Below are 26856 nucleotides of genomic sequence, written 5' to 3'. Positions count from 1 at the left end.
TTTCTTTCATTTTTTTCTCCTTTTCTCATTTCTATTACCTATTTGATTTTGCTTTTCCTTCAGCTGGCTTGTGACACTCACTCAAAGCTAAAAAGAGTCCTCTGATACTTTCCCTCTACTTGCTACCTCTGATCACAAAACAGAAAATAAATAGAACGCTTCCCTGAAATATTTCTTTAAGAAAAAAAAAACAGATATTTTTCATTATTAAACTCTGCAGTAAAAATTGTAGCATGTTGTCTGCCAATATTTATCAACTATGTTTATCTCTTAATTCTCAAGGTATATAAACTTTCGTAAGGCAAATACTTTTTTTTAGTTATAAAATATTTTAAAGCACGAAAAGGTTAAAAAAACCCCCAAAACACTCATGTACCTACCATCCAACTTAACAATTTGGACTTCAAAAATAATGTTGCCATATTTTTGAAATTGTCTTTTGTATAAAGTTTACCAATTTATATTATTCCTCATTTTCATTTTGTTTTTTAAGCTATAACTTGTAAGTATATTTATATGCTGTTGCCTTGAAACATTATTTTTAATGCACCTTAATGGTATTACAAATTTCTCGATGGAACATAACTTTGTTAACTGAACATTTTATCTGAACTTTGCAAAAACCCTGTGAAACTACTTGGAAAATACTCCACGTCTTTGTGTACATTTTTAGCAAGAAAAACAAATCAGTAGCTTTCATTAACTTTCTCTGACCTCTATCCTCACAAACCAAATGAACACTGAGCTAAAAGAAGACATAACTTTACAGGAAAACTAACTGGATAAATCCTGAAATAAAATACCCTTGACCTAATTTTGCCCATTATGAAAGCAGATTTTTCCCCTTGATTACATAATACATGTTTACCACTTAAAAGAAAACATTAATTTTACAAAAAGGTCATTTCGCTATGATAAATAATATGGATATATATTACAAAAAGAACAATAGGTTTCTGAAAATTTTTTTTTCATAGGTGAAATCTTCAGAGCACAGATCCAACCTCACAGTACGGTATACTTAATACTTGACAGTGTCTGGTAGCATAAATTTGTAATTCATGATGGTAAATGAATCTGACATAGCAAGCTCTGCAAGAATGACTGGGACTTGGTAAAAATTTGTTAAACACAGTGTATTGATACCCTGGCCATTCAGTACTATAACAATTAAGGATCCAATTAAGGATTCAGTACTATAACAATACTTTTTAACAAAGAAGTATTAAGGACAAAATAAATGGCAGTTAAAATATTTATTTCAAAATAAATCTTTAAGTGTTTAAAATTTATTTTTTATAAAATAAAAAAGGAATCCAGATTTTCTTCATTCATTTAGAATAAAAATCAACCATCAGAAAAAGGTACATAGAGTACACTTTTGGTAAGAAGAAAATACAAATGATGGAACATTTTAGTGAGTTACATAAAATGTTCCAGTTAGTCGTGGAGTAGTAACCTGGGCAATACAGACACAACAAATAAGCTACATTTCCTCTTAGTCCTCAACACACATCTACTATCCTTTGCCACAGCAAAAAATAAGATTATGGTGTCAGAGCGTCAGAAATTCACCTGATCTAACTGTCATCACACTGCCACTTGTTCACACTTAGGAAATAATAGAAGTGAAAAAGAGAAAAATGACACTCAAGTCATAAAGGTAAAACATACCCAATATGAAACATGGTCACTATGATCAGTAAAGATGTTCAAATTCCAAACGCTTTCCTCACTCTTACTCCTTTGCTGTGAAGCGCTCTAATCCCCTGCAGCTTCTGACGTTGAACGTGATATCCATGAGGGCAGCAGGTCCTGTCTATTCTCCTTAACACTGTACATGCAGCGCCCTGCACAGTGCCTGGCACAGGGGAGACACTCAATAAATAGCCGTGCAATGAAAAGAAACACAAGAAAAGCCAGTGATCTGGGGACTGGGATGGGAGGTGGGAGTGGGGAATAGAAAACAGAACAAATAAAAGTGAAATAACACTTGTAAGAAGTCACTCACATTGTCATATCTGAAGAAATTTAAGTAGAATGATAGTGACATTTTTATTTAATACTTATAGCCACATGTTAAGGCTTCACTTAGCCTTAAATTCCAAAACAATTCCTAATAGTTTAAAAGTAGCACTGAAGAATAATTTTTAGAAGCTCATTAACTTGCTACTATTTTGTAAAAACCAAAAAACCTTGGAAAGTCTTATATAATGAACTCATTTAGGCAAAAAGATATATGCATTAAAAAATTCTGCAAGAACATGTGGTTTTCCCTGAGAACTGGAGAGCCTGATGCAGAAAGATGGGAACTTTTCTTTTTTACTTTATATGCTTTTGCACTGTTTAAATATTATTTTATTTTACAATTAACATGTATATTTTATAATAAAATGCGTTAAGAGAAAATGTATAATATGTAAGTATTTTTGAAAGTCAGGCAGAAATTTAGAAATTATAATCTCCTGAGAATATACTGATGATGGATAATACTGTTTAATATTGTACTTCCTATTTATTCTCTTTACTAAAATATGAAAGTAGACAGTGAAACAGACTAGGACACAATAAGATGAGACATACATCAGTATGTCCAAAGCAAGAAAAAAATACTCTTATACTTAAGAAAGAAAAATTTCCAAAAGCTGAAATCACAAAGATCTATCTACTGATTATCAGTGGTCTTTATTATCACTGAATATGTTCAAATTTAGGGTTTGAGGTTTTCCAAACTATTATATATTTAGTAGAACCAGGTACATGACAGACTTAAAGACAAACAAAACCTAGTTGCTCATACGGAATCCTTTATATAATTAAAAAAATGATCTCACTAGAGACATATGTACAGGAATATTATAGGATTTTATTATAGGTGGATTGGCCATAAAATTATAAACTGTCATTTTTAACCCTCAGTTACTTTTTTTTTACTGTTGATAGACTTAAGTACAAAACATCTTTAAAAAGTATGGTTCTTGAATGATGGCATATACACCAGGTTAGTAACAACTAACCTTCTAAAAAATATGTCTGTGGAAAAGCTTCCAAATGAACGCAATTTCAATATCACTTTTAACAGATTTAAGTTATATCTATTCTGGGACTAGCAACAGCATTCTTTGATGGTGGCTCACTATAAGATACTGTATTGGAAATATGTAAATTAAGCAACTGCTTCTTATGATATGCATCATTTTCCTGGTTGGTGTGTTCATCCAGAGATTTCCTTATACAGTTCTTTAGTTCATCAATTCCTTCTCCAGTAACTGCAGACATGGGGATGATGTGTTGGAACTCCACGGTCCTCTCTGGAATCATGTGTTTTTCAAACAAATGTAAAAAATCTGAAACAAAGAACACAAAACTAGGCTGATTTTCACTATCTTTGAAAGTAAGTCAAAACTATGCTAGAGGTTTGATCTCTGAACCAGTGAACCGAAAACTAAGCATTTAAATTTTTTTTTTCCTTCTCTTTCTAATAAGCTCTCAGAACCTTTGGTTTCTACTAGTGACAATGGTAAGGTTCTTGGCACATGACAGGTACTTAAAAATTTTTGTTGCATGAATATATTTTAAACAAAATTAAGTGTAATTAAAAGATGAATCACAGAAGATGATTTACTTACGGAAGCAATAAATTTTGTTTTGGGGTGGTTCAATAAAGTAAGACAACATAGATTTTTCTGAAAGAACTTTCCTATAACATAACATCATTTGTGATTTGGGATATTCTAGCTTGCTTCAGCACACAGGTGGCCTTTAATTGTCCTAATGGCTTATCATCACTGGTGCTATGAACCATACTAAAATTGAAAAGAGTTCAAGGAGTTCAATTCATCATTTTAGGTGAATCCAATCTATCACCCCACAGGGGCTGACAGCCATTATATAACTTTTCCTTCTTCCCTGCCACCAAGGCAACAGAAGTAGGGATGCCATCCTGATGGGATGGATCAACATTGACACGAACTGGGAAGGCTGCCTAAAAGAGGTTAGCCAAACCAACACAGAGCTTGGATTCTGAGATTCATTTACCCCCAGTGAAGTCTGAGAGGCTAACTTGGGAATTATCACTGAGGGGACTACATTGTTTTATGATGGTCCAAAATAGCCACAAACTCCCGAATTACCCTCCCTTCTGGTACCTCCTCTGAAAATTCCCTTTTCTGCAAGACCAGCCAGCAGATAGATCTAATGACCTCATAAAGCAAATGACATTAAGGAATAAAGGTTTATTTATAAATATTCCAGAGAATATTTATATCCCAAAGTAACTTACTAACTCAAGGACAGCCCAATATGTAAATTATACGGGGTGGGGGGGGTAGATTTTAAGAGGGGAGAGAGGATCTTCTGGTGCTGCCTGATAGTCCTAGTACATTATAATTTAGTTTCCCCAATTTTTATCCCAAGGATAAAAAGAGAGATTAGGTCTATTTAAAAACATGTTAACTACTTACCTTCCACCCTACTTTCCTCATTTGTGCAAAACAGACTCAGAAAAATGAAAGCATCATCACTGTAGGATAGAGAGTGTTCTGTAAAGGTCAATACTCAAAACTATGGAGAATCCCTTTAAATTTCTTTACACATAATGGTCCATTTAGGAACAAATTTCAAACAAATCCTTTTAGAGTAACAGCATCTATTATTCTGTACCATACATACACAGTGACTCAAGTTCTTTTTAGAAGATTCGTACTCTTCAGAGATCTACAGACCTGGCACCGCAAAGATACATACCTCTTTTTAGAACTACTAGCTCTGTTTTAAAATTCATGATGTACTAGGGGAATGAAGTTCTAGAACTTGTGAAATATGTTAACAGACTTCACAGGTAGATGCTGACATTATTCTCTTCTGATCCAAATCCCATTAACTCTTTAAGAGCCCACTTTAAGTTTTACTTCTTGATGATGCCTGACATTTTCAGCTCAAATTAATCTTTCTTTCATTCTGTCTCCTCTAACTTATTGTCCATATTACACATTCTGAAATGGGATATTATTTTTTACAGTGTTATTTAAAAGTTTCATATGGTATGTGTTCTTTCTTCAAACATACTTTTTTTTTAAGAGTAGCAACTTTCAGTTTTCTTTTCCACTGATTATAGTACCTAGCACTCTCTGCAAACAGCAGGTATTCATTAAACTGGCACTAAATGAATGAATGGGTTTACCTTTAGGATTCTGGAGTTGGTTCATCAGTACGTGGAATTTATCTTGGGCATCTGGCAAGTCCATTTTATTAACTGCCAGGAGCGCAGGTTTTGTCTGAAGTTCCTCTCTGTACAACTCCAACTCCTTTAAATCAAAGAGAAAAACCAAATAATTTTATTAAAATATCTATATAAATGACCTATTTGGTAATGTCTTTCTTTACTTTATAGGCCTGGGTAATCTAGGGCCCATTCGCACCTCTGAAATGCAGTAACTCCCAATAATCACAAAACTAATTAACAAAGGAAATGCAGAAAATGCTTACTAGTTAAGTCATGTGTTAATACATTTTAGCTCACATGACATCCTAGAGACAGTTGTGATTTTGTGCCTAGAGCCAAATACAGATATCTGGACGTCTAGTAAGCACAAAGATAAAATTCAGAACTAGATAGTGACAACTTAATGCTATACCTGTATTATTCTTGGAAAAAGTTAAGTATGCTTAGAAGCAAATCTTTGTGACTATGGATTAGGCAGTGGTTTCGTATATCTGACACTAAAAGCATGAGCAAAAGAAAAAATAGACAAAGGGGACTTCATTAAAATTTAAAATTCTGTACTTCAAAAGACAACCTAAAGAAAGTGAAAAGACAACTGAAAGAATAGGAGAAAATATTTGCAAATCATATATCTGATAAAGGATTTGTATCTAAATTATAAAGATCTCCTACAACTCAACAATTAAAAGACAACCCATTTTAAAAATGGGCAAAGAATGTGAATAGACATTTCTCCAAAGACATACAAATGGCTAATGAGCACATAAAAAGATGCTCAACATCATTAGTCACATTTCTCAACATCATTTCTCATTAAAGAAATGCAAATCACAACCACAATGAAATACCACTTCATCCCTACTAGGAAGGCTAAAATAAAAAGACAAAAATGAGTGTTGACATTAATGTGGAAAAATTGGAACCTTCATACATTGCTAGTAAGATTGTAAAATGGTGTAATGCTGCAGTCACTCTGGAAAACAGTTTGGCAGTTCCCTAAAATGTTAAACACAGAATAACCATATTATCCAACAATTCCACTCCTAGGTATATACCCAAGAGAAATGAAAACATATCCACACAAAAACCTGTACACAAATGTTCACAGCAGCGTTATCAATAACAGGCAAAAAATAGCAAATGAAATAGGATATAAAAGTCCTGAAGATAAACAACATCATGTTGTGTTAGAGAGAAATCATTGGCTGGATATAGAATGTATGGGGCGCGGCCAGGGGTGGGAGGAGGGAGGAGAACAATAGAGATACAGTGCTTGGTAAGAACCCAACCTTGCCAGAACTCATAAACCATGTTCATGTTAGACTTTAACCTAATAGCAATGGGAGACCATCGAAGTGTTTTAAGCAGGGAACAAACATCTGCTTGGTTCTTTAACAAAGATCACTCTAGCTGCCATATAAAACATGGCCTGGAGAGAACTAAGACTGGAAGCAGGGAGACAAGCTGGAGGGACTTAGAACATTCTAGTAAGAGGGGCTGATGATTATAACAGTGTGGGTGAAGACAAGTAGTTGCATTTCAGAGAAATTTAGGATATAAAACTGTCAGGGCTTGATACAGGTGGTAAGAAAGATAGAATCACTACCACCCAGGTTTCTGGCTTACATATTCAGTAAAGTTCTGGGGGAGGCTGGAGAATTAAAAAAAAAAAAAAGGAGTTCAGTTCTATACATATTAAATTTGAGAGGTTAATGGGACATCCAATCAAAGATGTCCAATAGGCAGCTGATCTAAAACATAACCAAAATATCTGAGTATCAGAGAACCTAAAAAGTAGACTGAGAAATAGTCTAAGAAGTAGGAATAAAAGTTAAGCATGATACAGTCTGAGAAGTATGTAACAGGGATTTGGAATCAAGGAAGGTTTTATTGATTACAACAGTTTGAGGAGCAGGTGAATATCGCAAAACTGGAGACAGCAAGTTTAGATAACTCTTTAATTGACATCAAAGCTTTAAAAAGTAAAGGGAGACGATATATTTATTCGAATTATCATACGTTATTCCATACAGTCCTATGTGCCTATGTATTAGACCAGATATAAAACAGAAAACCTACTTTTGAAAGCAGTAGTATGGTTTCAAAGGCAGTTCTGTATTGAGTTTGCGAAGAAAGCTGAAATCCAGAAACATCAACCTAAAAAAAAAAAAAAAAAAGGGAAAATGATTGCTTTTAACATAAGAACAACAGCTATACAATTCTGTTTTGAAATGTTTTACTCGCACAAGCTAAAAATAATTTCTCAATCTATACTCTGGTAATTTAGTAATTCGAAATGAGAGAAATTGATGTTTTAAGATAATTATAATTATTCTGATAAAACCACAATCATTAATAAAATAAGAAACTAGTACAGATTAAACAATTTATACCAATACAGACAATCTCATATATAACTCAACACCAGAAATGAAGTAGGAAATTGATCCTATATAATTTAGTAGTATATTGAAAATCTTAATGAATTAAACCTGACAAGTATGGCCAAACTTTCATCTGACATAGTAAACAATGCCACTTCCATCCCCATATTATAAATAAAGATCACTAACTGTATCTGACTCCTATCTAAATAGATTTAGTGGAATAATATATGCTGCTACTTTATCTTTAAATGTTATTATAAAAAATTTCTAGGAAAACTAAATTCACTGGTTCTCACATTCATTTAAACATTACATTGATAGGCATATGACTTACAACAAAAAGTAGTTGTTTAGTTCTTTCTATATGCTTGAGGAATTTGTGGCCCATTCCTTTGTTCATATGTGCTCCTTCTATTAAACCAGGAAGATCAGCTACTGATATCTAACACAAAATTAAATGGTATGATAATTAAAAAAAATATGAAAACCACAAATACAATTACATTCAACAATTTTCATGATATTTCAATTATAAACAGTTCTTAATTTGTGATTACCACTGCATCTCTATAAAGCCAAGATACCTTTATAACGAAATAAATGTATTAAGAATCAAAGTCCTTTGTTATCAGAAATTAGCCCCATTTTTTACTTTAACAATCTAGGAATTTTATGGCTTAGTTTAACATTTACTAATCACATAAATTCTCTTTAGAATTCCATAAATTATATTGTTCAGTATGAACTTTTCAAAGAATTTCAATTTTCTAAATTCTTAAAAGTATACAAGGATATTAATTCAGCAGACATTGACTTAGTATAGCTCTGTAGTTTTAAGTTTTTTATTCTATATGTAAATAGTTATTTGGTACCATTGTTTCTTTATTGTTCATACTCTACCAGAACTATTAACCACTCTTAAAAAGTAAGGGAAATAGTGTTACTATGCTCCTTTTGGAGGTTATAAGAGTTACTAACCATTATTCTACACTTGTGGTTTTCAAACCTCACTGCATGTCGTAATTATCTAAGAAACTTTTCTAAACTACATATGCTCAAGCCCTATCCCCAAGGGGTTTGGTTTCAAATCACTGGGGCCCAGGCTTCATTTATCATTGTTGTTCTTAAGCTACCCAGATGATTCTGATGTACAGTAAGGGATGAGAAACACTGCTCTACACATACTGCCTGTGTGGTTAAAAATTTCAGTTTTAAAGGAAGTTGGAGCTATGTGACAAAGCAATGTACATGTAGGTCTCATGTCCTGAAATTCTCTTCAGAGGTTTTCTACTGATTTCCCTTAAAAATTACCAATAATGTTGTCTTTTCCTCTAAATATTGTTCTCTAAATTCATATTATCCTGCACTTATAATTTTACTTATTATTTAACATTCTATATAATTGTCAAAGTTTTAAAAAATTTTTACTGTTATACCACTATTATAAATATACATCTTCTATGTCTTTTGAATTATGTCAATGGATTATATGAAAGTATACTGATACATCATCACTTTAAGCCCATACTTTACATTAGGGTTCACCCTTGGTTTTATATATTCCATGGGTTTTGACAAATGTATGACATGTATCTAGTATCATACAGAATAGTTTCGCTGCCCTAAAAATCCTGTGTGCTGCCTATTCAACCTTTCTTTCCTCCTAATCCTTGGCAACCGTTGATCTTTCTGCTATTTCCATAGTATTGCCTTTTTCCAGAAAGACATATAGTTGAAATCGTACAGTATGTAGCTTTTACAGATTGGCTTCTTTCACTTAGTAATACGCATTGGAGGTTCCTTTGTGTCCTTTCATGGCTTGATGGCTCATTTCTTTTTAGTGTTGAATGACATTCCATTATTGAGATGTACACAGTTTATTTATCCATTCACCTACTGAAGGACATCTTGGTTGTTTCCAAGTTTTGGCAATTATGAACAAAGCTGCTGCAAACATCCGTGTGCGGGCTTTTGAGTGGACGTAAGTTTTCAGTTTATTTGGGTAAATACCAAGGAATGCACCTGCTGATCATACATTACATATTTTTAAAATTTTGTTACTTTCCTTTTTAATTTGTTTTTATTCTAATTATTCAAAAGTTCTTCTGTAGCAAGGAAAAATAAATTTTAACAGCTAGTTAAGACGAGGATCCCATTCAATTAAAAAAAACATTTTTTTAAACAGTAAGTTGGAGTAAAATTACATCCATGAACTTTAGAAAATATTTTTAGGAAATGAAAATCAATAATCAAATATGGCAGTAAAATATGGACTTGCAATGAGGACAAACTGATTAAGGCAATTAAGATACAATCAATGTTGTAACGAACAACTGGATCCAAACTTTGGAAGAACAAGAAATTATATTCTTATACAGTATTTTTACTCTGATAGTGGTCAGCAGAATTGATTTGATCATGGTTTCACTTATCAAAAACAAAATCCTGCTACTTTTTCCCCCTAACACCACAGAAACTGCCAAATATTATAAAATCTAAGCACTAAGGCAAGTACTTTCATTACTAACCAAGTGTCTTATTTTAAAAATACCCACCTGTTGGAAATCAGTATACATAATTTTTCCAAGTTCAGGCTTTAATGTTGTAACTAAAAGAAAAACAATAATAAATTGAGGCTAGAATAAAGGCTTAGACTCTCAAAACTGTCTTAGCGTCATGTATAAAATAAATAATATTTCGTTTCTATGAACAACCTAATTCAGATTATGTTCTCATTTGTTGAAATTAAAGGTATAATTATCTTTGCTATTTATGATATACTTGGAAAAGGACAAAATATAGATTTTTATAATCTTCGAAAGCACAGGTGTAATATAATTAGTGGGCCTCAAAGTCCCTGTCTCAAACTTTAAGGAGCATGGTAAAGGTGCTGAGGATGGGGGCAGACTTTAGGTTTCTATCACTTGGGCTGTGGGTGAAATCTCTCTACGGTCCTTTCTCATTTAGTTATCCTCACGCTTCATCAATCCTGCCCTAGCCTCCTTCCTAGGACTTTTTGCTTTTCTTCTTCTTTCCTTCTCAAGAATCCCCTGTATTGTAACAATAAATATTGGCCATGTGATTTATAGCAGTTAGTACAAAATTAACTCTACTTTATCAATTTTAGAATGGTTTAATTTTATTTTCCATGTTAATGTCATTCTGTGCCATTTTGTTTAATGATGGCAAAGATCCTATCATATTCATTCACTACTCTTAGTCTAAGCTTCCATTATATCTCATCCAGCTACTGCAATAGCCAGTTCTACTAACTGTTCTTTCCAGATTCATTTATGTCCCACACCAATCCATTTTCTACATTACACGCCAATAGGTCTTTTTTGAAAAGCAAATCTCATCACTGTTTTCCCTTGTTAAAAAGCTATCAACTGCTCTTAAGCCACAGAGATCAAATACAGCCTATATGGCCTATATCACAGGTCTCCACCTGCATCTCTAGCCTCATCTTGATTCCCTCTTCCCCTTACTACATGTTCTCTAGACAAACATACCTACTCCCTGCCACCACAGAGTCTTTGTGTACATGCTATTTCCTCTGACTGAAAGACTCTCACCTCCATTGTCTGTCACCAATTAACTCATATTTATTGTTCATATCTCAGCCCCACCATCACACTTTCCCAAAGAAATCTAAAGCAGTCACCTACACTCTTTCATAGAACCATATTATATTCTCTTACATTCATTAGTGAGATTTGTGCCTTCCCCCACTTGTCTGTAAGTTCAATAAAAATCAAAACAGTATTCACTTCTGCTTACCAGTCTTTGTTAACTCCAGAACTTACTGTATTGATAATTCCTAGAAATAAATACTTGCTAAATGAATGAAAGAATTGATCTCTACCTTCATAGCATTTATCACAGTGTTTGATAAAGGGTAGGTGCTCATAAAATCATTAACTAAACTGAATAATGATTATGCAACAGACAAATAAATGTAACAAAGTGTCTAATAAGCAGTACTAGGAACTTTGCTGAGAGCTATAAAGGTTTAAAGATTAATGGGAAATACATGTACTCTGTCTGCCAAGAGTTTTCAAACTAAGGCTACCCCAGTTATCATTTTTTTCATACTCAAAGAAAGATTAGTCTTTAAAAATTTACCTCTACACATTAAAAAAACAAAACAAATTATACTTACATGCATAATCCGCAATTGCAGGTTTTGCATGAGAAATCTTACTTAGCAAAGAGGATTTTCCAGCATTTGGGAATCTGAAACAAGAAAATAAATTTATACATTACAACAAATATCAGCATTATTAATACTTGCTTATCTCTGAATTCCTAACATTTCAAGAAGCAGGCTTCTTGAATACTGCTGGGATTAGGAGTAGACTATAAATTTAAAATAATCTTGAAAAACTTGAGGAACAAAATATACTTATAGAAAAGGTAAAGATAAATTTATGGTGAACACTAAAGATGTTTCAGTATTGACAGTAAATCAAATAATGTTAAAAAAAAACAGCTTGTAAATCATAGAAAAACATAAAGAAACTAATAAAAATACCTGCAATTCACTATCTCTAGCCAAATACTGACAAAATATTTCTTATATTGTCTTGTGGATTTTTAAAAAAAAACATTTTATATGGACATTTCACTAGCAAAGTAATGAATCCTATTTAGCCATCACCTAGCTTAAACAAATATTAATACATTCTTAATAATTTTTTTAAAGTTGGTTTGTTTAAAACACAGACCCAAATAAGGTCTGTGTATTACAATTGGTTGATGTGCCTTTTAAATTTCTTTTGGTACAGGCTCCCTCTCCAGGTTGTTTCCCCTTTGCAATTTTATTTTTAAAGAAACTGGGCCATTTGTCCTGTAGTTTCTTTGCCATAGTCTGTATTTTTCTGCTGATGCCCATGATGTCATTTAACATGCTCCTATAAATTGGTAGATATGAAGCCTTGATCAGATTCAGCTTTGATTCCTTTTTTGTTGAAAGACTATTCACAGTTGGTCGGCCTCCTTTTAAACTGAATTATATAAGGTGAATGCATTTCAAGGGTGTAGTGTAATTTACTTAACTAATTTCTTATTGTTAGGCATTTAGGTGGTCTCAAATTTTTTACTGTTATTAATAACTCTGCAAAAAATACGCATACAGCTAGAAAGACATACACCAACGTTAAGTCACCTTAACATCAAATGGTGCAATTAACAGTCAACTCTTTTTTTCTTGCTGCAAATGAGCACTAATTATTTGTCAAGCTTGTTTTAAAAAACTTTAAACGCTGAAGTGAACCTTTACATATACCTTTAATTTCTTTCTTGAGGTAAATTTCTAGATAAGGAAATACTAGATTAAACTATATGGCTGTTTTAAAGGCCTTGATTTTATTGCTAAATATCCCTCAAGAAAGGCCCACAATGGATGAAAGAAAGTACTAGGAATGGGGGCCACTTAAGAGATGATTTCCTAAATTTCATTCAGATATTTTCATTAAATTTATTCAACCAATGGGAATGTAAATTGGTACAGCCACTATGGAAAACAGTATGGAGGTTCCTCAAAAAATTAAAAATAGAACTACCAAATGATCCAGCAATTACACTTCTGGATGCTTATCCAAAAAAAAAAACAAACCAAAAACACTAACTCAAAGAGATATATGCACCTCATGTTCACTGCAGCATTATTTACAATAACCAAGATGTGAAAGCAATCTAAGTGTCCATCAATGGATGAATGCATACAGAAAATATGTGTGTGTGCGTGTGTGTGTGTGTGTGTGTGTGTGTGTGTGTGTGTGTGTGTCAGCTGCGGGGGGGGGGGGTTACAAAATGGGCAAAGGCCGTGAAAAGGTAAAAAAAAAATCCAGTTGTGGGGAATTCCCTGGCGGGCCAGTGGTTAGGACTTTGCACTTCCACTGCTGAGGGCTTGGGTTTGATCCCTGTTTGGGGAACTGAGATCCTGCAAGCCACATTGTGTAGTGCAAAAAAAAAAAAAAAAAAAAATCTAGTTGTAAAAAAATGTCATGGGGATATAATGTACAGCATGGTGATTATATTATAATCATATATTATATTATAATTAATAATATAATATTGTATATTTGAAAGTTGCTAAGAGAGTAAATCTTAAAACTTCTCATCACAAGAAAAAAAATTTGTAACTATACATGGTGACAGATGTTAACTAGATTTATGGTGGTGATCATTCTGCAACATATACAAATATCAAATCATTACACTGTACACCTGAAACTAATATAATGTTATATGTCAATTATATCTCAATTAAAAAAAATTATCCAACAAATATTTATTGAGCACTGACTTGGGTCAGGCAATATACTAGGCAGGAGAAATACAGCAATCAATAAGACAGATGTGATCCCTGTCTTCACAGTTTTCATTCAAATCAAGATCTTTCAAAACTCTGCCAAATTTTCATTTGGAATAATGGTATAATATTTTACAAATATTAATTGGAATTCTATAAAAATGTATATGCTCTTAATGGAGCTCTTTAAACAATTTTTCTCATTAAAATATTTCTATAATAAATTTAGAATAAAACTATGTGAGATTTCTTAATGACTCGTTTCCCCTGGAAATACAGTATTTTCTTATATCCTGTTACACCCAGGCTCTTGTAACTTTTTGAAAAGCAAATTGCAATCATTTTTGCCATGATTATCATTAGTTGGACTTGCTTATTTCTTTCTAATATCCTCATATTTTCATAACAATGATTAAACACAGAAAAATGCAAGCAACTATTTCCAAAGAGATCAAAATACAAGAAGAAAAAGGAAGTTACCAGGTGAAGAACAGATACCTGAGATTTTTATTGCCAAGTACCTAATGAAAATTTTAGAGGCTGAAATCCAACCTATGCAAAGACCAGATTTGAAAACAGCAGTACAAGTGTATTAGTTATATGATACCTTTCTTCTAATGTTCAGTTCATTCCTGAAACTGGCTAAAAGGACATCTGCTTATGCTGGTATTCATATTAGCAACTTTTTAAGAATAGTTACCTAATTTAAAAGCACTAGCATACATGTTAAACATTGTGCTCTAGAATCATGATGCTTGCTATTGACTAATATCAAGTCCACTTCTGAAAAGCTTAGTGTATCACTATATGTGGTCTCCAATAAGTTGGCAATGATGATGATAATAGCAGCTACCATTCATTCATTGAGCATTCATAAATCCAAGGCATGTATTATGCTGCAAATGCAATATCTTACTCAGCAATAACATTTTAAGGTGAGAACTACTGCCATCTACTATTAAAGATGAGAAAAAAAAAAAGGCTTAGAGAGACCATATCCAAGACCATCCAGCCAGCCTCCAGAGGATTTGAGATTCCAACCCAAACAGTCTCACGTGAGTCTCCCATCGCCATCCCACTTTTATTCACTACTCAGCCTTGCTATGTTCTTATTAGGCTGTAAAGGTGTCTCTATGGAACCTGAAACATATTTTCCTAGGAAATGAGAAAGTGAATGGCTAGATTCTCAGTCTTATCCACAAAACCCTATTAAGTCCATAATGTTCCTAAAAATATATAGTATTATAGAACCTATGACTCATAACCCTCATAACTATGTTTCATTGAAAAAATTAAATGCGAATGGCAAGCTTAAATGCCAGGATCACATCTTTCTCTGTTACAACTTCAGCAGGGATGAGGCCTCTGTGAACGCTAAGCCACTGCCGGTAAGACCTAAACAGGCATGGAAAGAGGTGAGGGATTCAGAGTGAAGAGCGTAGTAAAGAAGCAGTGAGATGCGGGAAGAGGAAGATGAAAAGAGCTTAGAAAGCAGCTATGGGAAAGCAAGGCATGGAACTGGCAGCTGGAGTAGAGTGGCAGTTTCCCCTCCCTTTTCTTGAGGCCTTCCATCTGACTATTGTGTAATGCTATAGTGGGACTTGGGAGAGGAAGACAGAGAGAGAGAGGAGACATGCAAAGCTGAAGTTTTCCCCTCCTTTATCTACTTTCTATCTTGCTATCTATCTCCCTCCATTTATGTGCCATCACTGCAAACCCTATAGCTAAGTAGCATTGTTTGATGAAAGAGTGGAGGCTGGTGGAGGAGGACAACATTGGAAGGTCTGCAGCACTGAGAATGGACAGTTCCTAAACAGAGAGTGAAGGATAGGGAAACGGTCATAGCAAGATCCAGCTTAGTGCTCAATAGTGTGTAAAGCTGATGGTTGAGATCATCTGTACCGGCCTTTAGCCATCTGATTAATGATACTTCAATACCTCTATTAAGACTTGTAAGAATATTTTTCTCCTACTTTTTATTTCCTTCTATACACTTTTTTTTTTAATTAATTAATTACTTAATTTATTTTTGGCTGTGTTGGGTCTTCGTTTCTGTGAGAGGGCTTTCTCTAGTTGCGGCAAGCGGGGGCCACTCTTCATCGCGGTGCGCGGGTCTTTCACTGTCGCGGCCTCTCTTGTTGCGGAGCACAGGCTCCAGACGCGCAGGCTCAGTAGTTGTGGCTCACGGGCCTAATTGCTCCGCAGCATGTGGGATCTTCCCAGACCAGGGCTCAAACCCGTGTCCCCTGCATTGGCAGGCAGATTCTTAACCACTGCGCCACCAGGGAAGCCCCCTATACACTTTTTAAAATGGGCTTGTTTGGATTTCTAATTTTATTCCTTAATACTTGGTAACATTCTTTTGTATTTGATTGGTTTTTCTGTGTTTATTTATTTTCTAACATTTCCACTGCCTTATTCAATTGCTATGATCTTTGACAAATGAATAGTGACTATGAAACTCCATGTTGGCAATATTAGCAGCATATTCTTTTTTTTTTTTTAAGCAGCATATTCTTAAAGTACACAAACAATACACAAATTCCATAAACTAGAAATAATGCTGGTCCCAAATTACCATTTATATTTACTTTCTATTCATGAACTATCTCTCTGAAAGTATAAAAATAAAAATATGAATGATACTTACCCCACCAAGCCTATATCAGCTATAAGTTTTAGATCAAGGTGAATTACTCGTTTCTGGCCTTTCAATGGTAAGAAATTTGTAAGTAATTTACCACCAAGACCTCCTTCAGCTACCAAAATTCTGTCTTTCTCTTTATTGAGTTCTCCTTAAAAAAGAGAGAGAAAGATACTTAAAGCAAAGATTAGTAAGTGGAGCTAATCACTAATGACATTTTTCTTTCAGAAACAGATGCCAGGAAATTCCAGTTTACAAATCTAAAGGGCTAAACGATAGGATCAAGTTTCTATTAAAAATCTGACCCCAAGAAAACACTTTTGCAAGTGGCTGAAAGAATGCTAGTTATTTGTTTTAAAACCGAGTAAATACTCTTACATCTTTAAAATAATTTTAAATCTAGCAGCTAATTCTGAACTGTTATATAATGTTTTTAAAAGCGGTTTTATAAACTAGCAGCTAAAATACTTAACGTTTAAAAAAAATCCTGAAACATAAGAGGTGCTATTCCCCACAGCTCTCAATTTTAGAAAATGTGCACATTTTTCACAACCTTAGAATCTACAATACACTTACCTATAATTTTACCATTTTCATCAGTTATTGAAATACCCACAGGTACAGGAATTTCACAGTCTTTTCCTTTGGAGCCTTTCAGTGCACTAACTCTATAAAAAAATAAAGCTAAATTAACATAAAGAAAATCTGCTAGATTAAATGGTTGATGTTTCAAGCAAATACAATGGTATACAAAGAAGACTAGCGACCAATTCTTATAATGCAGATGTTAAATGGCCAAATAATGGAGAAAAAATAAAATTATCCCTATTTATTTGCATTTTAGACTACTGTATCTCAATAAAAATAATATTAAGTAATGATTTAAGTTACCAAGCTAACTACCAAAAGTCATTTAAACTCATAATGAACTAAAATATTGTATGTTTGAAAGGAAGAGACCATTGCAACATGAATAAACTAGAAAAAAATGGAAAATCCAGTGAATAACAAGGCTTTTTAAAAAATGACCTGAAATGAGAGTACTTTAATTATAGGAGGCTCATATGGTGATTCTTAAACTGCTCAAGAGAGGATAAAGTCATACAAGCTTCTAACTAGTAATTCCACTTCTGGGAATTTATCCTAAAAAAAAAAAATGAACCATGTAAACTATTATATACACAAAGATGTGTACTGCATTGTGACAATAACAGTAAAAAAAAAATCATTAATTACCTAAATAGATGAATGACAAAATAATTTATGTTATTTCCAATACTATAAGACTATGCAGCCATGCTTAACAATTTTCTGGAATGGAAAAAAAAGTTAAAAGAGAAGGTTGCAAAATTTTGTGCTCTTGTTTTTGTATCCCCCAATTTTACAGACACATTTAATTACATTTGGGTAGACACACAAAAGTCGTAGAAAAGTCATGAAAAGGTTAATAGTGGTTATTTCTGGATAGAACAAGTCTCGGAAGGGGAATAAGATTTTGCCAGATAATCAAGGCAGGAAAGTGTTGGCAAAGAGAAAGAAAAACAAACCAAAAAAACACTCACACACATCCCAGATTAGGAGGGAACAAGGTATTTGGTGAAATAATAGTTACTTCTAGCGTAAGCATAGCAGAAGTGGGGTGGAAGACACTGTAGTCCAGATCACGAAGAGCCTGATATGCTATGTTAAAGAGTTTGAATATTATCTTAGATTGATGGGGAACATTGAAGGATTTTAAATATGCAAGTGACATTAATAAACTGGTGTTACAGAAAAAGCACTGTAGACATAATTGGAAAAAGAATGGATTGGAGGTGATGACTGAGACTGGAGAAGGAGACCAATCTGGAGAATACTGCAGTATTTCAGAAATGACAAAGGTCTGGCTTGTACCTATCTTTCTAGTCTCATCTTCCTCTACATTCTGTGTTTTCTGCATTCCAGCCACACTGACCTTCTTTTAGTGTTTTATACTGGTATTTGTCTTCTATCACTGGGTCTTTGTTCATGTTGCTATCTTTCCTGTAATGCTTTTTCCTCCCCTTCATCCAGTTGGCTCCTATTAATCCTTTAGATTTAAGCCTCTACATTCTAAAAATTCCAACACACAATCGCAGTAACTGTTCTATTTAAATCTTTCTTAACATTTAAAATGTTATACACCATCTTTAGCATACCACTTATCTAAACACAGAATAAGGTTGGAATTACAGCAACCTTACTTTTCAAAAGAAATTATAAAATGACGAAAAATTTTACTTTAGGATATAAACTGCAGTTATTTTCTACCTGTAACATCAAAATAATAAAACGACATTCTGATCTTAAAACTTTGATTACTGAATTCTAATTTAGGGCTCTCAAAATTTGCCCTGTAAAGACTATTCATAAACAAAAATGCTCAAAAGAAATTTAAGGGGTTTCTCCAAGGATTCCTTTACCAGCAGAGGATGCTGCTGGATATTTGGGGCAGGATAATTTGTTGTTGTTGTTGGGGGCATTCCTCACCCTGTGTTACAGGGTGTTTAGCCTATATCCAGGCTCTATCCTTTGCTTACACTTATCCCCCAAGCAAGTGCCACATTCCATCCTCTACGATTGTGACAAATAAATATACCCAAACACTTCCTTGGGAAGGGGAAAGAAAAAAGGAACAGAAAGCCTAACCTTTATACCAACACCTCCTAAGGAACAACAAAATGACAGAGGCCTGAGGAATCACAGCTTGCATTTTGATGGAAGCTTTAAGAATTTTCTTCTTCATTTTCTTTACAATGAAAGAAAAAATTCTTCTCATATTTTGAGGCCAACATAATATGTTCCACAGAAAATAGCAAACATTAACAAAAAGCAAAGGGAAGATTTTGCTGTCACAGAGAGAAAATCAAAATAGAGGCAAAAGGAAAACATTCAAGAGATGTAGCAGCAAACAGGCTCTAAATTTTAAGTACTGCCTACAAGATGCTGGCAGAACTATGGGTGGTAGTGGGGTGGAGTAGCCAGTTAAGAGTCTAGAAAGTTTCCTAAAGACTGTCAAAGATAATTTTAGAAGAAAACAGTGGGGATTCAGATCATTTTCTGGTTCTACAAAGGAAGTATAAAAGAATATAAACAGACACTGGGAGAAGAAAAGGATAAAAAGTTTAAAAACGTCAAAACATTCCATAGTACCTATCTTTTATATTTACTAGAGACAAAAAATAGTAGATTTTTGCTCAGTTACAAATCCAGGATATTATTTACTTCAAATTACCAATTAAATTTTTATCTCAACTTTTTTTTCTTCTTCTGGGGGGAATTAATTCCATACAAAGTCATTCAGTTAAATACTTACCGGCTGTTTGCTCCTTCTCCAGCCGCAAACCGTTTCTGAGGATATTTATCTTTAAGTTGTTTTAAAGTCATTTTGTTATGGGCTACAACCCAGACGTCACCACCTTTTCCACCTTCTCCACCTAAGCGAGGGTAGCCCATTCCACCACTTCCTCCCCTGGTGAAGACTCTCAAGTTATCAATGAAGTTTCCATACTTAAAAAGAGAAAGAGAACATTTGTATACCACATGTGCTTACCAATTTTGAATTCCTTTCTAGTTCTTTGTTGCCACTAAAACTCCTTAAAAAAAAAATGGCTTTCCGTATGCCACATTTATTGTCTTTTCTTAGTTTACCTCCTGTCTGACCTCACTTTCCCATTAGATTAACTCTCTTAAGACCCTGTTTTTCACTATCAATTGTTGTCCTTCCAATCCTGAAGGTTTGGACTGACACTGGCCCACTTTTCAATCTAGACTTTCTCCCCTGGGTGATCTCAGTCTGTACCAGTAACTATCACCTAGGTGAGATATTCTCTATCCCAGTTAGTTGGACATCTCCACCAGATGTGAGCTTAATAGTCTAAAGCAACTGAGAACGAGATCAGTATTTAACTTATATTTGAAACCCCTCAAATATATAACTTGTTCTTAGGTATTGAAAGGATAATAGCCACCTAAATACATGTTATATAACAAAACCAAACTTTTCCCTAGGTAAATTCTGTTCCTCCAATGTTCTCACAAATAATGAAACGATAGTTTATCTACTCACTGAGACCACATATGGGGATCTTAGATTATACCTGCTTCTCTTCCCGAAGCCCTACTATCATCTTTCCTTTTTGGCACAACTAACTACCCTAGTATCTTGATCATTACATTAGCTCCTAACTGGTCTTTCAATGTCTAGTCATTCCTTCCTCAACACATCCTCTGTCTCACTGCCTGAGCGATTTTTCTGACAATGGATCTGATCTCTCAACATGTTTCTCCCTTACTCAAAAACCATTCATGGTTTTTTGCTGTTTATGAAATTAAGTCTAAAATTCTCAGTGCTATATTCAAAGCTCTTAACCTACCCTTCCCATTTCATTTCCATTCATTCAACCCCTCCTATATCCTCTTCCTCTCTTTGCTCTATGCTACACAATATACTGTCACTTCTCCATGGCATTCTGCTCATGCTTTTTCATCTACTTACAATGTCATTTGCTCTTTTCTATCATAAACCCACCTGAATGTCATATTTTCCGATGTCTTTCTTAATTCCTTTAACCAACACTTAACCATTGATTTTGCTGGGCTCTCAGTAATTGGATTATATCTCTATTATTAGATTTCTAGAAATCATACACTGTATTTAGGGTTTATTTCTGTTTCCCTCACTAAATCAAGAACTTCTTGCAGGTAAGATCCTATGTCTTAGCCCTCTGGGCTATCAAAATTCCTCACAAAGTAATTTCTTAAATTCATAATCTTCACATCTTTAATCATTTAGGATAGTTTTAAGTATCAAAAACATCTGGGAACTTTTTTCAAAAATGCATACACTCCACTGACCATTCTGATACTCTGGAGGAGGGGATGAGAATAGGGTAAGCCAGCACATCTATCAAAAGCTCCTTTGCTGATTCTGATAAATCTGTCTAGACTTGAGATTGCAGTGGATAGTTACACAGCAAAGATTCAAAGCACAGCTTTTCATTTGAGTATGCAAATATAGTCATGAAACAGAGCATTGTGAGGGTGGAAGGAATATACAAAACATGAACTTAAGGGCTAGCCAGAGTATTTTTCTCTGGAGGCTGATGAACTTATGCTTTGGCTGGGTAGAGCTAGATCAGAAATGCATCACAGCTAAGTGAAGAGGTAGATTCCCCTTGCAAACAACACCGACTGGAAGTTACTGTTATGGCAGTAAAGTTACGCAACTAGCATTTAATAACATATCCAGCAAAAAATGCAGTAGTTCATTTTTTTAGCTTACAGATTAGTTATCCTATATGCCCAAGTACTATCCTTCACAAGTCTCTCTTCTTCTGACCACCTATTTTCTGGAAAATAGAGGGTTGAATAAAGTAAAACTTTACTAACCATGGTATTACTAACCATGCCTTTCCTCCGACAAAAAGAAAACTCCTGTTTTTAAAGTTCCTTTCAATATGTGACACATTTTTTACTGCTCTAGATTTATCAGGTTCATAGATTTAGAACTCAAAAGTAGTATCTCAATCTCATCCTTAGTAATAAGGTAATGACCAAACTTGATGACGGCAGGTTTCAAAAAACATTGCTAGTAAGGATCTTAAAGAGGTTTTTAAATTTGAAAAGCAACTGTAAATTTTTTACAGAAACGATTCTAAAACCCGCACTGCACAAAAGCTGACCTAGTTTCTTGCAAGAAGGCAAGTCAGTTACCTATTTTCGTTTACTGATGAAAAGTTGTCTTTGGAAAGCTCTTAATAACAATGCACTCAATGAAAAAATATGTAAAAACAAGTTATGGATATTATTACTTAAAAGAAGGAAAATACACTATTTGAGCCAAAAGAAAAAGTCAAACCTACACTGCACATACACCGTATTGCATGTATAAACAGCAGGCAGTTACCCCAGCTCTTCAACCCACGTGCACACAATTCCCTTGAAAAATCCCAAACCCTGTTCCAAACAACCGTCCTAACCATGCCCGGGAAACTAGACACGCCCTTCTCACCCCTTACAGGCCAAGCCCGACTCCTTGAGGGGCGAAAAGGAGAAGACTATGGTAGAAAAGAAGCAGGAAAGAAAACAGTGGGAAGGGATGGAGGCGAAGGAGAACCAGAGCCCTCAGGTGGGGCTACAGGCACCAGGCGTCGGACATCAGGCTGAGGGGCACCAATCACGGACCTTTCTGAGCAACACCCGACTGCAGTTCACCATGCCCGCGATGGGCGAGCATTCACTCCCGCGGCAGCTATTCGCACCGAATTGCGGCGCGGTCTTTTTACGTCACCGCCACCGCCGCTGCTATTTTGTATCCGCACGCTGCCGCAGGACAGCCTCACCGGCCGTAAGGCGCGCGCGCTCACGGAAACGTGCGCATGCGTTTTGCTGTGCCCCACGGGGAGGTGGAAGGTGGTGTCTGTTTAGAAGCAAGCGGAGTAAAACGCTGAGGCAATGTCGAGAGGCAATGTGACAGGGGACAGTCGCGTGCGGAGTAGGTGCCTCAGGAATATTTTGAATAGGATGGCACTGGAGACTCTGCTGCCTTGGAGGAGTTTTTATGCTAATTAAGGTAACCACAAGATACCTCAATCTTTACTCTCGGCGAAGCAGAGTGGAAAAACAAAACAAAACACCTCCCACGGACAGTAAAAGCAAACGCGTAAAAGACTCAGAAACTCACCTGGGAAAAAAGCTGTTAATTCATTGACCAGCTGAGTAATATCCAGCAAAATCTTCCAAGAGACAATGAATTTAAAAATTGGGACCCAAAGGTCAGGATCTGAGATCTGTAAGAATTTCACTGTGTTCTGTGGGGAAGGAATCTTGCAACTGTTTGTCAGATAATAGCTTCTAGGGGTCCGGTAGATACTATGGGTCATTATTCAACTCTGATTTGCAGCGCGCCTTTGTGAGAATTAGATTCCCTTTTCTCAAGCTGGGCAGGACCAGCAGAGTGACTGGGTCTCCGTCCGCCCCACCCACCCCGTCTCCCCCTGCCCTCGCGCAGTGGACAGAGGTACACAGCCCTGCTAGGCGGCCCTGCACTACGCTGCCAGCCTAAGAATCTTTCTGAACTCAAAACTGAGAATCCTTCTCCTATTTCTACCCCTCACTTATGACAGTGATTGTTAGGAAATACACGGTGTAAGAACTATCCCTTTCAGTCTTGATTCCCTTCGTACTACTGAACCTCTCTCTACCCCACCCCTATCAATAAAACTATAATTGTCATTTAACCTGTAATGATTAATTAATCAGGAAATTAGGATGGGAATTCCCTGGCGGTCCAGTGGTGAGGACTCGGCGCTTTCTCTGCCGAGGACCCGGGTTCAATCCCTGGTCAGGGAACTAAGATCCCACAAGCCACGCGGCAGGGGAAAGAAAGAAAGAAAGAGAAAGAAAGGGAGAGAGGGAGCGGGAGGGAGAGGAAGAGGGAGGGAGGAAGGAAGGAAGAAATTAGGTTGTTACTAAGTAGGTGTTTAATCTTAATAACATTTGCTGCCATTTGGATTATTATCTTTACTAGGTCTTACAATCTCAGAATTATGTTGAGCCCAATCTGTTTATTTTCTAAGGTTTATTTTTTTTATTAGTGAACACAAGGCCAGATTGTTTTCCTTGTCATAACATTTACATGGGAACATGATAACAGCAGATAAAAATAAATGGGAAGTTGATATAAAAACATCTCAAAATACTGAGGAACATTAGGTACTATAAACAAATGAGAAAACATAATATTTTTCTTGAACAAAACACCATCAGTGCCTGAAATATTTATTACAGCTCTGGTTACCAGATAGTAAAAGAAACATGAAATGTAAATCGTCCCCTTTAAATGTTCGGCTAAAATGAACATGAGGTGAAATGACCCTGATGCATAAGTCATTACTGACAGAAACTATTATTAGTTCTGCCAGTGAGTGGATAGAATGCCTTCCCCATGGCTGCTAAGATTAAAGTATAGGCAAACCATTAAACTCAGGCACTAGAGAATTTTGCATAATAAGCACAATAGTCTCAAATGAGCCAGTGGCATACGTACAATTTGATTTTTTAAATGTTGTAAACTAGAGTTATTCTAATAAAAATAACTAATAAGCATCCTAATAAGCATTTTATTTTGGAATAATTTAAATTTACAGGAAAGTTACAAAGATAGCCCAAAGAGTCCTATATACCCTTTACTCAGCTTGCCCTAAAGTTAACGTCTTGTATAACCATTTGTCAGAACTAGGAAATTAATGTTGCTACAATACTCTTAACCAAACTAGACTTTATTTGATCTCACTAATTTTTCAACAATAACCTTTTCTGTTCCAGGACTCAATCCTGAATACCACATTACATTTAATCTAATAAACATTTTAGTGTAGTTTATTACTTTAAGCATAAAATGAACAAATATAATTAAGAAATCTAGCACTTTATAATGCTATTTTATAATCATCCCGCTTCTCTCTGTTAATATAGTTACTCAAGAGGTAATTTACCTCAGCATTTGCTGTGATATTAACTTTCTGATACTCTTCATCATCTATAATTTTTGTTATGATATAGGTTAGCAAGAAGTAATCATTAAATTGGATTTACTAGTACATCCTAAGAAAAGGCTTCTTCTCTGCAGTTCCTCTTCCGGAGCCACCCCAAGGACAGAATGTTGACATAATTGGGTTTTTTTTAGTTCTTAACCTCCCTTTTCTGCATCCCCCACTCCCTTTCTTTTAATTGCCTCTTCTTACTACAGGTACTAAGTACCCTTCTGCTTTCCCCTCACAGTACCTATCAAAACTGGATCTCAGGCATAGCTTTGATACCTGCATTTTACAAGCTGATGTGATTTTAAGTCAGTGTGTTGATTCTCAGGGCATTTACTTTTAGTTTTTATCTCTAATTGTGAAATGAATAAAAGGCTCTAGCTTCTACTAAAAAAATTCAAGCGTAAGTGTGGGAGATCCTTCCATGGGGGGAATATGTGAAAGAAGCGGAGGCTTTTTGGTATCCTTTGTATAAGAGAAGGTAGCAGCTAACATTGTTTCTATAAGATTCAGTCTAACTTTAATTACTTTATTGATTCTATAACCCAACTTAGCAGGTTTCACTAGCTTTCATGTACAAAGAAAATAACACAATGGTCTTGTTCACTATAGTCCTTTATCCGTATGATCTCCAGAGGAGTGGTTTTTTTTTTTTTTTCCCCCTTAAACATACAGATTTAATCAGATCACTGAATTCAAGATCCCCTCATGGGCTCAGCATGACTGCTGTATCCATGTTTCAGATGGGAACATTTATAAAGTTCCTTTCTTGGACATTCCATCTTTATATCTTATTGCCACCTTGATCTTGAAAAGATTTTTTTTTTAAGGGGGATGTGTTACCATCAACTATTCAGATGTCTACACCTTACCCTTTTTTATATTTCCTAACAGGTCCTTTGGCTCAATATATACTCTGAATATTTGTTAGTTAATTTATTTTTTTAGGAAAGACAATAGCTAGATTGCTAATTCCTATGACATATGAATTACCTGAAGTGGGGCATAAAGTTATTCTCACTCAACAGCCTTATAATCCCCAAAACTAACGTCAAATATTCTTTTAGTTTCATACTGTTGAAAATATTGTTACTCTGAGAATCATTATAAATTGGGGTCTTACACTATACGATAAAATGAAGTTCTCCTAGATGATAAAAGTAAATGGACTGAACAAATGAGAGCTATATACCATCTAAGCTCTTCATCTCTAAGTTAAAATGTAGTATTGTCAAAGTAAGGGCCTCAGATCATGTAATTATTGTCCTGAAACAAGGCCTATGTAAAGAAAAAAAAAGTGAATTTATTGCCTTTCTTCCTAAGGATTTTTAGTTTCTTCATTTATTCATTCATGTAACAATTACCAAGTTCCTAATTTGTCCCACACACTCAGCTATGTGCTAGAACCCTGCCTTGGTTACGGAATAACTAAGTAAGAATAATTAAGCACAGTAGTTGTGTTAATGAAAGAAGCAAATTTTAATATTATTGATACCTGAATTCATAGTGAGTGGAAAAAACATTTCTACTGAACATGATTTTGTTTTGCTTTTAATGCACCCTGTTTTTAATTTGAAGGGTATCACTGAAAGGTTATTTTATTAGAAATATATATATATAGAAATCCTAAGAAATAGTTGAATCATGTTTTGAAGACCCCCATTGTCAACCATTTGTACTAGAGGAAGAAAAAAGTTTTAAGGGGCTTCTGCTATACTATGAGT

General features: G+C 34.8%; 1 protein-coding gene across 1 annotated transcript; it reads right to left on the bottom strand.

The window, feature by feature from the left end:
- Positions 1–2666: 2666 nt before the first annotated feature.
- Positions 2667–22862, bottom strand: GTPBP10 (GTP binding protein 10). Its single transcript, XM_059932768.1, has 10 exons — positions 22776–22862; positions 19906–20099; positions 17148–17239; positions 16578–16722; positions 11774–11847; positions 10167–10219; positions 7946–8053; positions 7304–7381; positions 5183–5306; positions 2667–3347 (listed from the first exon to the last, which is right to left on the bottom strand). The coding sequence occupies exons 1-10, from the start codon at positions 22806–22808 to the stop codon at positions 3085–3087; spliced, it is 1164 nt and encodes a 387-aa protein (XP_059788751.1). The 5' UTR covers positions 22809–22862; the 3' UTR covers positions 2667–3084.
- Between the last annotated feature and the right edge of the window lie 3994 nt (positions 22863–26856).

The sequence above is a fragment of the Balaenoptera ricei genome, chromosome 9, assembly GCF_028023285.1.
Source record: "Balaenoptera ricei isolate mBalRic1 chromosome 9, mBalRic1.hap2, whole genome shotgun sequence".
Taxonomy (NCBI): Eukaryota; Metazoa; Chordata; class Mammalia; order Artiodactyla; family Balaenopteridae; genus Balaenoptera; species Balaenoptera ricei.
Note: the sequence above shows the minus strand (reverse complement) of the source record. Positions and strands in the feature narration are given on the sequence as shown.

Bases quoted from the DNA above. Each gene is read 5' to 3' on its own strand.
- GTPBP10 (XM_059932768.1), bottom strand. From the start codon at position 22,808: ATGGTGAACTGCAGTCGGGTGTTGCTCAGAAAG. The intron at 17,240-19,905 runs GTAAGTATTTAA...ATTTTTTTATAG, and splicing joins GGAGAAGGAGCAAACAGCCG to AGTTAGTGCACTGAAAGGCT. The intron at 11,848-16,577 runs GTAAGTATCATT...TTCTTGTTTCAG, and splicing joins GCTGATATAGGCTTGGTGGG to ATTCCCAAATGCTGGAAAAT.